The following is a 13,819-nucleotide window of genomic DNA, read 5'->3' as shown; positions in this document are numbered from 1 at the left end:
CAATCTGTGGCTTGTCTTTTCATTCTCTTCACAATGTCTTTCACAGAGTGGAAGTTTTTAAATTCTGATAAAGCACAATTCATCAATTTTTTCTTTCACAGATCATACCTTGAGGTGTTACATACCTGAGAAGTCATCACCAAACCGAATGCTGCCTAGATTTATATTTTCTCCTACGTAGGAGGTTTTTAAGGGTTTCGTTCTTTGGATAGTGGCTGCCTTGTGAATTCTAGCTGTCTTGGCTTCTTCAGATTCCTAACTCAATTTTCTCAACTCAAGAAGACCACTGGGCTCCATGCTCTGTAGTCTGGAAACTCCCTAGGCAGTAAACTGGTAGAACTGTAGCACTCATTTGTTTCCAGTCTCTCATGAATCAACACAATTCACTGCCTGAGGCCCCACTGTCTTAAAAATAGTTACTTCATGTTTTGCCTGATATTTTACTTGCTTTAAGAGGGAAGCAGGCTGGGCGCAGTTGCTCAGACCTGTAATCCCAGCACTTTGGGAGGCCAAGGTGGACGGATCATGAGTTCAGGAGTTTGAGACCAGCCTGACCAGTATGGTGAAACCCCGTCTCTACTAAAAATACAAAAATTAGCCAGGCGTTGTGGCGCATGCCTATAATCCCAGCTACTCAGGAGGCTGAGGCAGGAGAATTGCTTGAACCCAGGAGGCGGAGGTTCCTGTGAGCTGAGATCATGCCACTGCACTCCAGCCTGGTGACAGAGCAAGATTCTGTCTCACAAAAATAAATAAATAAATAAATAAAAAATAAAAAATGAAAAAAAAGAGGGTAAGCAAATCTGGTCCCTGTTGTTCCATCATGGCCAGAAGTAGCAGCAGTCCAACTAATAATACATTTTTGTTTTTGTATTTCTGCTAGTCAAGTAAAGCACTGGGCAAGTAATTCAATATTGTTTAAAGAAGTTAAATAAAGTCACTGTTCATGATATTTTAAAACAGTCACTTGAAAATTATTTATTCACTGTTATTGGAAGTCCAGGCACCATGGTACAAACAAGTCATACATGGTTACTGTGTTTCCTTCTAAGGCTTACAAATATTATCTACAATTAAATTTGTCATCAGTGCTTTAATTAGAAACACTATATTATTCATGAGATAAAGTTTAGTAAATATTAACGAAATAAAGTTAGAAATCTCCTCAGCTAAGTATCCAAATACATCACTTTTCATGTCTACATTCCAAAATACTAGAACACAGTTGTAGTCAAGTTGTCTGCCACTTTATTTACTTATTTAATTTTTTTTTGAGACAGGGTCTTGCTCTGTTGCCGAAGCTGGAGTGCTATGGCTCAATCGCAGCTCACTGTAGACTTGATCTCCTAGGCTAAAGTGATTCTCCCATCTCAGCCTCTCACGTACTAGGACCATAGGCTGTGCCACCAAGCCTGGCTAATTTTTAATTGTTTTGTAGAGACAGGGGTCTCCCTATGTTTCCCTGGATGGTTTCAAACTCCTAGGCTCAAGCAATTCTCCCACCTCAGCCTCCCAAAGTGCTGGAATTACTGGCATGAGCCACCGCATACAGCTTATTTGCTACTTTATAACAAGGATCCCCTTTTCTCTGGTTTCTGAACAAATGGTTACACATTTATTTGCAAAGAAAGTTACCTTTTTCATCAGGAAGAGATGGAACGCTATCACTTCGTAGAGAATCATCTGCAGCAGTCTGAACCTGTTCATCAATGGAACTCTCTATCTTTTCACCATTAAGTTTCTTCTCATTTTCCTGACAAGATGGAACTGAAGGACTTTCTTGGCGGCTGTTACCACTACTGCTTCTTTTTATAGATACATGGAAACAACAACAACAAAATTAACAAAATAAGGATTATAGCTTCAAAGTAAACTTATTTGGCCAAATGACTGTACTTTATAGTCAAGATAAAAATGAAGAAAGATGTAATATAAAACAGAAAAAGTGAAGTAACATAAGTCTGAGAATATTTTGGAAAAGATGAGAAAGATGAGTAGGAGAGAGGAAGGTTTCATGTTTGAATAATCATAATAGGCAGTGTTGCTAGGTTATCACTCCCTTTTTTCCCTTCGTTTCAAAATCAAACTTCTGGGAAAGGGAGCTACTGCTCACTGTTTCTACTTCTTTACTTTTCATTAACATCATGGTTTATCACAATCTGCTTCCATCCCAAATGCTCTACTAAAACTATTCTGAATAAGCTTTATCTATACTTTGAATTGCTAAATCCAATAGAGAATTTATTGCTTTGTAACATTAGATGTTGACAATATCTCCTTTAAAAGCTCTACTTGCTAAACAAAATACAGTAAAAGGTTAGGATAATCTGGATGAAAGCTATTTGAGGACTTTCTATTATTCTTGCAACTTTTCTGTAAGCTTGAAATCATGTCAACATTCTTATATCCTATGACTTTACTCTCACCTGCTTCTCTTCCCAACTCTCTAACAAGCTTTCCTTGTTTCTTTCATTTGCTTTAAATTTTTCTGTCTTTCCTTAAATTGATGGTTTTGTTTTGGTCCTTTTCTAACTTTTTTTTTTGAGAAGGAGTCTCACTCTGTCGCCCAGGCTGGAGTGCAGTGGCACGATCTTGGCTACCTGCAACCTCTACTTCCCGGATTCAAGAGATTATCCTGCCTCAGTCTCCCGAGTAGCTGGGATTACAGGCATGTGCCACAACACCCAGCTAATTTTTTTTTGTATTTTTAGTAGAGATTGGGCTTCGCCATGTTGGCCAGGCTGGTCTCCAACTCCTAACCTCAGATGATCCACCCGCCTCGGCCTCCCAAAGTGCTGGTATTACAGATGTAAGCTACCACGCCGGCCCTCTTTCTATTTTATACTACATGTTCTCCTTGGGCAATCTTAACCATGACTTCAACTACTATCATTTAGAGTGAGTCTCAAATTTGTATCACTATCTTTGCCCTTTCCTTGATTTTAAGCTTCAAGTGTTGAAATGCCATGTGAACTTCTGATTTGGGCTATTCCTCAGCCAACAAACTAAGCATATATTCCCCCAAGTGTTTTCCTTTCTCTTTCTTACATTTCTTGGTTTATTCATTCATTACACAAGCCGGGTTAATATACTTAGGATCCTCAGCACATACTTATTTCTTCTTTCAAATTGCCCTTGCTGCTCTGTCTGCCTAACGACCTATGGAATTAAATAATCAGTTCAAGTGTTATTTCTGAGAAGACTGCATGGACCCCACCCCAACTCTCAAGGAAGCTTTGGTCACTTCGGACCCTGTGTTCATACTTTTTGTGTGTGTATATTTCTGTGATAATACTTATCAGAATACAATGCTATTGTTTGGTTTAATAAGTTTTTGAAAAGATAAATCTTCTAATAAAGCAATAAGGTAAAAGATGTAATGCAGCACACAGTAAGGGACTTTCAAGTCAGAAGGACATGGGGTTGAATCCCAATTCTAACAATTGCCAGCTATGTGCTAATCATTCACTCAGTAAATTTGTAGTAGATTGCCTATCATGTGCTAGGTACTTTGCTAAGTTCTGATGATACAAGTATGCATGGTACCCTCTTAAGATGGCTACAATAAAAAACACAACAAGCATTGGTGAGGATTGTAGAAAAATTTTACGTAGTGGAAAAATAGTATAAAATGCTGCAGTTACTTTGGAAAATAGTTTTGCAGTTCTTCAAAAAGTTAAACATAGAGCTACCGTACATGATCCAGCAATTCCATTCCTAAATATATACTCAAGAGAAATGAAAACATATCCACACAAAAGGTTGTATGTGAATGTTCACAGCAGCATTACTTACAACAGTCAAAAGTGGAAACAACCCAAATGTCCACCAACTGATGAATGGATAAATAAAATGTGGGATAGCCATGCAAGAGAAAATAATTTGGCCATATAAACAAAGTAGTGATACATGCTACAACATGCATGAAACTTGAAAACATCATGCTAAGTGGAAGAAGTCAGTCACAAAGGGCCACATACTGTAATGATGCCATTTATATAAAAATCCAGAATAGGCAAATCCATAGAAAATGGAGACAGGAAATAGTGGTTGCCAGAGGAGGGTATAGGGAGTAACTGCTGATGGTTACTGAGTTTCTTTCTGAGGTGATGAAAATGAAGCCCTCAATGAGCTTCTGGTCTAGAATGTAACTGACTAACAAAGAAACATGTACACATAGGGTGGTCAAGACTGTCGCAGCTATACTCATAGTGCTATAGGGGAACACTTAGGTGAGAGCTAAAGCAGACGGGTTAAGACTGATTCTTGAAAGGTAAATAAAAGTAAACTAAATGAAATGAGGGGATGGTCTAGAAAGAAGGTATATCATATGCAATGGCACAGAAGACAGAAAGCAGGGTTCTTCTGAGAACTGGAAATAGTTAGAATGAATGGAGTATAGTAAAAGAGGGAAAGCCAAGAGATGGGGCTAGAGATAGACCAAAGGCTCAATTATAAAGAAAGTTTTTATGCCAGGATAAATAATTTGGACCTTAATTTGAATCTTCTGAAGGAATACTGAAGATTTCAAATAGGTGAATAACCAAATTGGCTAGAAATTTTAGAAAAATCACTCTGGTTATCATGTGGCTAACGAATAGAGTGGAGAAAGATTAGAGGATGAGGACAAGTATTAGGAGTTCACCACAGTAATCCAGATGATGGTTGACATGAAGTTTCAGTGAAGGTGTCAGTAAAGGTTAAATGAAAGTCAGATAATTTCAGAGACATAATAGCTACTCAATAACTTTTGGTACTTTTCCCACATTTTCACGTCTTTTAGTTTCATTATTTAATTTTTTAAATTGGTGTTTTACTATACTTGACAATGTCAGTATGTTACCTGTAAAAATGCTGTAAAGTAGCCTCTAAAATCTTCTAATCCGAGATGGAACCATAATTGAAAGCTATAGCCATTCATATCACACTAACTACCAATGACAAGCTATTCAATTTTTTTTTTCTTTTGAGACGGAGTCTCACTCTGTCACCCAGGCTGGAGTGCAGTGGTGCAATCTTGGCTCACTGCAACCTCTGCCTCCCTAGTTCAAGAGATTCTTGTGCCTCAGCCTCCTGAGTAGCTTACAGGATTACAGGCACACGCCACCACCCATGGCTAATTTTTGTATTTTTAGTAGAGATGGGGCTTCACCATGTTGGCCAGGCTGGTCTTAAACTCCTCACCTCAGGTGATCTGCCCACCTCAGCCTCCCAAAGTGCTGGAATCACAGGCGTGAGCCACCACACCCGGCCTATTCAATATTTTTTATAACAATAAAAATTTGTAACATCAGGAAATATGAATGTCAGCAAGGAAATGTACAATAAACACAGTCTTTGAAGGCAGATAAATTAAGGTGCAATTCCTTGATGTATCATTATTTATGTGACCTTGAATGTGTTTCTTAACATCTCCATGAGCTTCAGTTTTCTAACCTATAAGGATAATACCATCTGCCTTGGAAGGCTGCTGTGAATATTATATGCAGGAAGAACAATTTATACAATGCTTATACAATGTAGGTTCTCAAGGAACAGCAGTTACATTATTACACGGACCAACTATTTTGTAAATTGGCTAATTAGGGAAGCCAGCATTTTGAAGGGAACACACTGTTCTATTTAAATAAACAATATTAAGAAATCAAAGAAAGCTATGTTTAAGCCATTTATCAGCGTTTACTAAACTGTACTGACAAATCAAATTGTCTCACCTTCTATCATGATTCTTGTATCCTGAAGACTCAGAATAACTATCGTATGAAGGGGAATACTTTTGATGCTTTGAGTCAAGGGTCCCTTCTTTCCTCCGAGAGAGTGAAACAGATGGACTTTTCCTACAAATAAAATAAAAACTGATTAAACATTCAAAGTCTCTAATAATGGAAAGATTTTAAGTATTGCTTACTAGCAATATGACATAAAATCTTGAACAAATAGATATTATAAAATAACTTACAACACATTAAAGAATGTCTTCTGTTTTACTAGGGAAGTAAACACAAATCACTCCTAGTATCAATGAATGTAAACAGAGACTTAAAATCTAAGAATTAGAAACAGTCAAAATATGATTAAGAAAAACACACACACACAAATATGGTAATGTCACCCAGTCCTGCCAAAAATAATTTCTTTAATGACTTCATTGCTCCTAGAATAAACTCCAAAATCCTAAGTCCGCAAGGTCCTATACCATGATCTGATCCCTGCATCATCTCATACCATCTTCTTTGCTCCCTGCCTCCAGCCACAATGGTCTTTATTTCTTTTCTTAAATATGCCATGTTCCTTCTTCCTTTAGGGCTTTTCATCTACCTATTCTTTACCTCCTTTACATTACTAACTCCTCATTTATTAGATTGCACCACAAGCTTTACCACAAGCTTTATTTCCTCAGGCCCCCTCTGACCTGCTGGCACCCCCAGGCTATTCAAATTCCTATGTTACATATCTCTGAGACATGTGTTCCTTTCTTTCAGAACACTTAAATCAGTGTATAAGTATTCATTCACTTAACTGAATATTTGAGTAATATTTATCTTCCCTACCAGATGATGCCCATAACTGTATTCCCAACCAAAAATAATGCCTATGACAACAAATACTCATTACATATTTGCTGAAAGAATATTAACCTAACAGACAGTCATTATATATTTGCTGAATGAATGAATATTAACCTATCTGTTTCAGTTCTGGTCCTCAGCTGTTTCACGAAGTCTGGAAGGTGCTGCCGTTGGTGGTCATACAGTATTGCAAGGGGAGCTCCTGAAGCCATGACAGCATCTGAGATATGAGTTCTAGTCAACTCTGCCATCTAAACATGAACACACACCAGAAAGGCAAATGTATTAGAAGGTAAGGTCACAGAACTGAGAAGGAGCATAGTGTCTTGGAAAGAAAGATCACTGACTTGAGAGCAAGCAAATTCTGCCACTAAGAGACGAAATACTGTGGACAAGTCATTTAGCCTCTTTAAGTCTCAACAACTTCATCTTGTAAAAACAGAGTTGGACTACATGATTTCTAAGGTTTCACCTAGCTATAACAATCTATGAATTAGACAGAAAACCTTTTAAAGCATATCATAAGCAGTAATAAGCCAAAAATTAAATCTTCCTTCAAGAATCAATTTAATTACTACTTCCTTTCTAACTCTTTGCTGACCAACAGGTGAAGTACATTTCCCTACTCTTAACCACTACTGCAAGTGCTGCATGTACTATTCATTCGGTATTTGTTCAAGCACTACTTTGAGCTATTCCTTTTACTAATGACTTAAAGTGTTTTGAAATCTTTGTTAATGTTGTCTACATTAAAATTTTCTTGAGAAAGGAGACTCAATTTTATACTGAAACGTACAACTCCATAATACCCAACATATAGTAGGTTCATGGATTTCCAATAACCAAGTCATTTTACAAATAGTACTAACTTTTGGTTTAAAAACGTGTAACTGCTAAAATAAAGTGAAACTGTATCAATTACGAATTGTGATATCCTATGTAGAGACAGCAATAAAACTACTTCTGGCTGTCCCCCTGTTATAGAAAAGACAGTAACTAATATCATTGTGGGTAAAAATGAAACATCTTCACACAAAGCAGATCAGTGGTTCCCCAGGACTGAGATTAGGGACTGGTTGCAAAGAGACATGAGGAAACTTTTTGAAGTAACAGAAATATGCTATTTCTGGATTGTGGTGATGGTTATAGGGAGATACGTGTGTGTGTGTGCGTGTGTGTGTGTGAGAGAGAGAGAGAGAGAACTCACCAAACTGCATACTTAAAATGGGTACATTTTATTGCTTATAAATTATACATCAATAAAGTTCATACTTTTCTAAAAAGCTTACCAGAGGGTGGAAATTTAGAGCTCTTCATCTTTTTTCTGCCTCTGTAACATTCACATGTACAACACACCACAGTCAATGGTGCCTCTTATTTCGATAGGGTATGTCCCCCACTAAAAGTCACTAATTCAAAGTATGCATTTACTAAGATATTAGAAACCCATTACTAAAGACCAAAGTTACTCAGATTGACTAAAAAGAACTAAAAAGAGAAGGGTTCTCAATGGCATCTACCTCACAGATTTGACGTGCTGCATCTGTGGTAAGGCGAGCGGTCTCTGACTGCTGAGCTGCTATTTTACATGTTGCTTCCTGTAGGACTTCAGTTACTTCGTGTTGTGATTTAACCACCTGCTGTAATGATTCTGCATGGACCTTTAAATAAAAGGGGTTTAAAAAAGAAGTTATGTTTTAGTTTCCCCACCTCCCAAATTAATTTTAATTTATAAATTTATTTCATGTCTTATTTGTAGTAAAAAACACTTTACTACAATCCAGATTTCATGATTTAAGTCTTAACTCCACTGTTCACAAGTTACTGTATCTGTGGATAAGTAAATACAATGTACCTCAGTTGCCATTTCCCTAAACTGGAAATGAGTCTTGACAGTTTATTTCAGAAGGTTGTAACAAAAATCAAATGACATGGAATTATCCCACAAAAAGTACTAAAATTTTATTATTTTTATATATATATATTTTTTTCTCCTATATAATTAAAAGAATGCTAAAGTAATTTCTAAGATACAAATTTAGGTTTAAAAAACAAGAACCTGCTGCAAAATAAGTTACCTGAGCTGCTTTGTTTCGGGTTTCTTCTAATTGTCTCTGACTCTCCAGAGCCTCTTGTTCAGCCTTCAGTTTCAAGAGGGCCAAGTCTCTTTCATGGCGTTGCTGTTGTGCCTTCAAAGTAATGGTCAAATGTTAATTCTCAAATACTAAACTATTTTAACACAGTGACTATAACACACACCATGCTCTCTTACTAATACAAATCATCTGAAGCAACTAATTAGAACCAAAAGGAAAGAGAGTAAAAAGAATAGTCAACAGCCACTTACCATTTATCAAAATATTTAATGACCACCTCCCATGTGCCAAATAATGTAGTAATATAAAAAATTTCCAGTGTATATAGGACTAAGAATTAATACCAAAAAGCTGGTTAGAAAGCAAAGGCTATAGCACCCAACTTTTTGGAAGACATAAAAAAATGTCTTATGTGTAAAAATAAAAATAATGCCTCACATCTCACAATTTTATGATTCTTTTATTTTGACTTTGAAGTAGTAGTTTCATGAAAAAAAAGATGTCCCCATATGAGGTTTCCTTGTCACCAGGACCCTTTCTTACCACAATTCCACACAATATTATCTATAAATATATATATTTTTTCATCTCCTTTGAAATAGTGCTAAATAATAGAGGTTTTCAAAAGGTGGTAAGGGCTGGGCGCAATAGCTCATGTCTGCAATCCCAGCACTTTGGGAGGCCAAGATGGGAGGATCACTTGAGGCCAGGAGCTCAAGACCAGCCTGGTCAACATAGTGAGACCCCCCATCTCTATTTTTTTTTTTTAATTAAAACAAAACAAAAGAAAACAAAAAATTGCGGTAAGGCTGTATGTAAGGCTGTGGTAATGCTCTGCCCAAATCTGGAAACCCAAAATTATAATGTATGTCCAAAGTGGCAGAAAACCTCAGTGCTGACTCAGATTTCAAGGTCAGTATGGCCCTCCACTACAATGGGGTCATTTCCTCAATACAATGATTCTCAACAAAGTTGGCATTAGTCCCTCCCCACCCTCTACCAGGAAACATCTGGAAATGTCCAGGGAGTTTCTGCTGTCACAATGATTGGACAACACTACTGCTATTTAGCGGGAGGAGGGCAGGAATGATGGTATCTCTGCAAAATATGGGAACAGTACCACACCAAGAACTGTCTGACAAGTCTTTTGGGAAGAACAAACAGAAAAGGAAACTGAAAAAAAAAAATAGCATCAAAAATCATAAAACATTTGGGAATAAATTTTAAAATGTGTAAGACCTCTACAATGAAAACTGTAATACTAATGAGAGAAACAGTCAAAGATTTAAATAAATAGAAAAATATATCATGTTTATGAATTAGAAAAGGCAACACTGTTAAGATGTGAATTCTCCCCAGACTCACTGATCTATAGATTCAATACCATTCTAATCAAAATCCTACCAGGCTTTTTGTTTTTTTTTTGTAGAAACTGACAAACTGATTCTAAAAGTTACACGGAAATGTAAAAAACCTAGAATAGCCAAAATCATCTTTGAAAAAAAGAAACAAAGTTGGAGGAATTATGTCTTGATTTCAAGACTCACTAAAAAACCACAGTAATAAAGACAATATGGTACTGACATTACGGATAGATGAATAGATCAATGGAAAATAAGTCTAGAAATAGATCTACACATAATTGATTACTTAATCATTGATAAAGGCATTAAGGTAATTTAAGTCTTTTTAATAAAATGGTGCTGGAACAATTGAATATCCTTATTAGGGAAAAACAAACTTTAACTCTCTTCCTCACATCAAACCCCAAAATTAACTTGAGAAGGATTACACACGTAAATATGAAAGCTAAAATTATAAAGCTTTTGGGAAAAAACATAAGAGAATGTTAGGATATCTTAGTATCTTAGCGTAGGATTTCTTTCTTTCCCTTCCCCTCCCCTCCCTCCCCTCCTCTCCTCACCTTTCCCTCCCTCCCTCCCTCCCTTCCTTCCTTCCTTTTTTTGACACACGGCTTGACTCTGGAGTCCAATGACACAATCTTGGCTTACTACAACCTCTGCCTCCTGGACTCAAGCGATTCTCCTTCCTTAGCCGACCTGCCCCCCCGCCCTACAAGTAGCTGGGACTACAGGCATACACCACCATGGACGGCTAATTTTTGTATTTATAGTAGAGACAGGATTTCACCATGTTGCCCCGGCTGGTCTTGAACTCCTAAACTTAAGTGAGCTGTCTGCCTTGGCCTCCCAAAAAGTCCTCGGATAACAGGCATGAGCCACCACAGTCAGCCCAAAGATTTCTTAGAAAACGAAAGGTACTACCACAAAAGAAAGCAACTAAAAACTGGATTTCATCAAAATTTAAAACTTCTATTTCTCAAAGACACAGTTTAAAAAGTGAAAAGATAAGCCAAGACCTGGAATACAATATTTCCAATACATCTGAAAAGGACTTGTTTCCAGAATATATGAACAACTCCTATAAATCAATAATTAAAAAGACAACCCCATAATGAAGGGTGTAAAAGATTTGAACAGATATTCACAAAAGAATGCTCAATAAATACACAAAAAGACAATCAGTCTTATCAGTAACAAGAGAAATGCAAATTACAACCACAATGAGATACTACTTCACACTCAATAGAATGACTGAAATAAAAGACTGATAATACCAAATGATAGCAGGAATGCAGACAACTGGAATTTTCCTATTTATTACAAGAGTGTAAAGTGTTACAACCATTTTGGAAAACTGTACGGCAGTTTCTTATAAAGTTTCATATACCTGACCCAAGCAATTACACTCCTAGGTACTTATATAAGAAAAATGAAAAATATGTAGTATGCATAGAGTTGTTTAAAAATGTTCATAGCAGGAATATTCACAACAGGCAAAAGCTGGAAATAATCCAAATATACATCAATAGGAAAACTGATAAATTGTGATATTAATGGAATATTACTCAGCAAAAAACAGAACAAAAAACTACTGATAAAACAATATGGATAAATCTTAAATTGATATTGAAAATAAGCTAAACACAGAGTTCAAAGTCCACTTCCGTTTATACAAAGTTCTAGAACAGGCAAAAATAAACTATGGTGCCAGAAATCAGAATAGTAATTGCCTTTGGAAGGGGGAGTAATTGAAAATGGGCATGAGTCAACTTTCTGGGGTAACAGCGTAAGGGCTGTATATCTTGATTAGGGTGGTTCTTACACAGGTATATACACTGGTCAAAACGCATCAAAACTGGGCCGGGCGCGGTGGCTCACGCCTGTAATCCCAGCACTTTGGGAGGCCGAGGCGGGTGGTTCACGAGGTCAGGAGATTGAGTCCATCCTGGCTAACACGGTGAAACCCCGTCTCTACTAAAAATACAGAAAATTAGCCGGGCGTTGTGGCGGGGGCCTGTAGTTCCAGCTACTAGGGAGGCTGATGCAGGAAAATGGTGTGAACCTGGGAGGCAGAGCTTGCAGTGAGCAGAGATCGTGCCACTGCACTCTAACCTGGGCAACAGTAAGACTCTGTCTCAAAAAAAGCAAAACAAAACAAAACAAAACAAATCTGATCAAAACTGTACACTTAAAATCTGTGTATTTTATACTATGTAGGTAAGAACTCAGGGTTTTGTTGTTGTTGTTGTTGTTGTTTTGTAAAGCAGTTCCACTAACGAAGAGTGCTTAGACCGTCTCCGGATTTTTGTTTGCTAAAGGAAAATCCACATTATCCTGGCTTTCTCAAACACCCGGATTTCAGAAACTTCTCTTTTGGTACAAATAAAGCTTAAGGAAAAAAAAATAAATAAAAATAAAAAACCCTCAGTATTCTCTCACCTCTCAATGAAAAGAGACAATATTAAGAATGTTTGACTAGGCCGGGCGCGGTGGCTCAAGCCTGTAATCCCAGCACTTTGGGAGGCTGAGACGGGTGGATCACGAGGTCAGATCGAGACCATCCTGGCTAACAGGGTGAAACCCCGTCTCTACTAAAAAATACAAAAAACTAGCCGGGCGAGGTGGCGGGTGCCTGTAGTCCCAGCTACTCAGGAGGCTGAGGCAGGAGAATGGCGTGAACCCGGGAGGCGGAACTTGCAGTGAGCTGAGATCCGGCCACTGCACTCCAGCCTGGGCGACAGAGCGAGACTCCGTCTCAAAAAAAAAAAAAAAAAAAGAATGTTTGACTAGACGATTTTTATACTGTTAACTAAGCAAAGCAGAAAACATGGAAAACAAAGTATTTGAGAGAGAATGACTTATTATTGTTCTGCTGCCAAACACTGTATCTTTTTAGTGTCCTGATAAGTTTTTCCCAGGACTATTTATTTACAGGTGTTATATGGTAGACTATTTTTTTTCTATTTGGCACAGTAGTTTAAGTCATCATTAAGACTATTTTAAAAAGCAAAGAAAAAAGAAAAACCACAGAAAGCTAAAAAGGAAAACTCCAAAAATACCTTTATGATCTGAGCTAGAGACACACTCTCCTGCTGAGCAAGTGAAATGCCTCTAACTCTTTCCACATCGGACAGTTGGCGCACCGACTCCTCAATGGCATTCAGATAACTGAGTTCTGCTGCCATACGATGATGGAGGCCAGCAGGAGAAAAGCGCTTAGAACCTGGAGGGCATGACAATGGTCAAATGGAAAAGTTAACATGAAATTACACATCAGATTTCTAACATCTGTCATTTTAAGAGCCAAAATCAACTTTGTTTTCCTATGTAGAAAAAACTGGGACTCAGTAAAGCAATACCTTGGAGATACTGCAGGTTCAGTTCCAGACCAAAGGAATAAATATCAGAATAAAGCAGGTCATACAAATTTTTTGGTTTACCAGTGCATATGAGAGTTATATTTGCACTATACTGTAGTCTAGTAAGTGTGTAATAGCATTATGTCTAAAAAAATGTACATACTTTAATTTAAAAATACTGTACTGCTAAAAAATGCTGACGATCATCTGAGCCTTCAGCAAGTCCTAATCTTTTTGCTGGTGGAAGGTCATACCTTCCACCAGCTACTGACTGATCAGGGTGGTTGCTGAAGGTTGGAGTGACTGTGGCAATTTCTTAAAATAAGGCAATAATGAAGTTTACTGCATCGATTGACTCTTGCTTTCACAAAAGATTTCTCTGGAGCATGTAATGCTGTTTGGTAGCATTTGACCCACTTTCTGTAGAACTT

General features: G+C 37.4%; 1 protein-coding gene across 8 annotated transcripts in view; it reads right to left on the bottom strand.

Annotated features, from left to right (window-relative positions):
• Window positions 1-13,819, bottom strand: part of CEP350 (centrosomal protein 350) — a 161,434-nt gene that overhangs the window by 64,781 nt on the left and 82,834 nt on the right. For 6 of the 8 annotated variants that reach the window (XM_005540126.5, XM_074027214.1, XM_005540125.4 and 3 more), the window contains 6 exons: window positions 13,089-13,252; window positions 8,648-8,758; window positions 8,090-8,230; window positions 6,684-6,820; window positions 5,715-5,837; window positions 1,636-1,805 (listed from right to left, as the gene is read on the bottom strand). In XM_005540126.5, coding sequence (XP_005540183.3) covers window positions 1,636-1,805; window positions 5,715-5,837; window positions 6,684-6,820; window positions 8,090-8,230; window positions 8,648-8,758; window positions 13,089-13,252 — 846 coding nt within the window. The remainder of the gene's footprint in view (window positions 1-1,635; window positions 1,806-5,714; window positions 5,838-6,683; window positions 6,821-8,089; window positions 8,231-8,647; window positions 8,759-13,088; window positions 13,253-13,819) is intronic. The other 2 variants (XM_005540128.4, XM_074027194.1) reach the window with 1 other exon arrangement.

Source organism: Macaca fascicularis, chromosome 1, assembly GCF_037993035.2.
Source record: "Macaca fascicularis isolate 582-1 chromosome 1, T2T-MFA8v1.1".
Lineage (NCBI taxonomy): Eukaryota > Metazoa > Chordata > Mammalia > Primates > Cercopithecidae > Macaca > Macaca fascicularis.
This window is presented reverse-complemented; position numbering and strand designations above follow the sequence as displayed.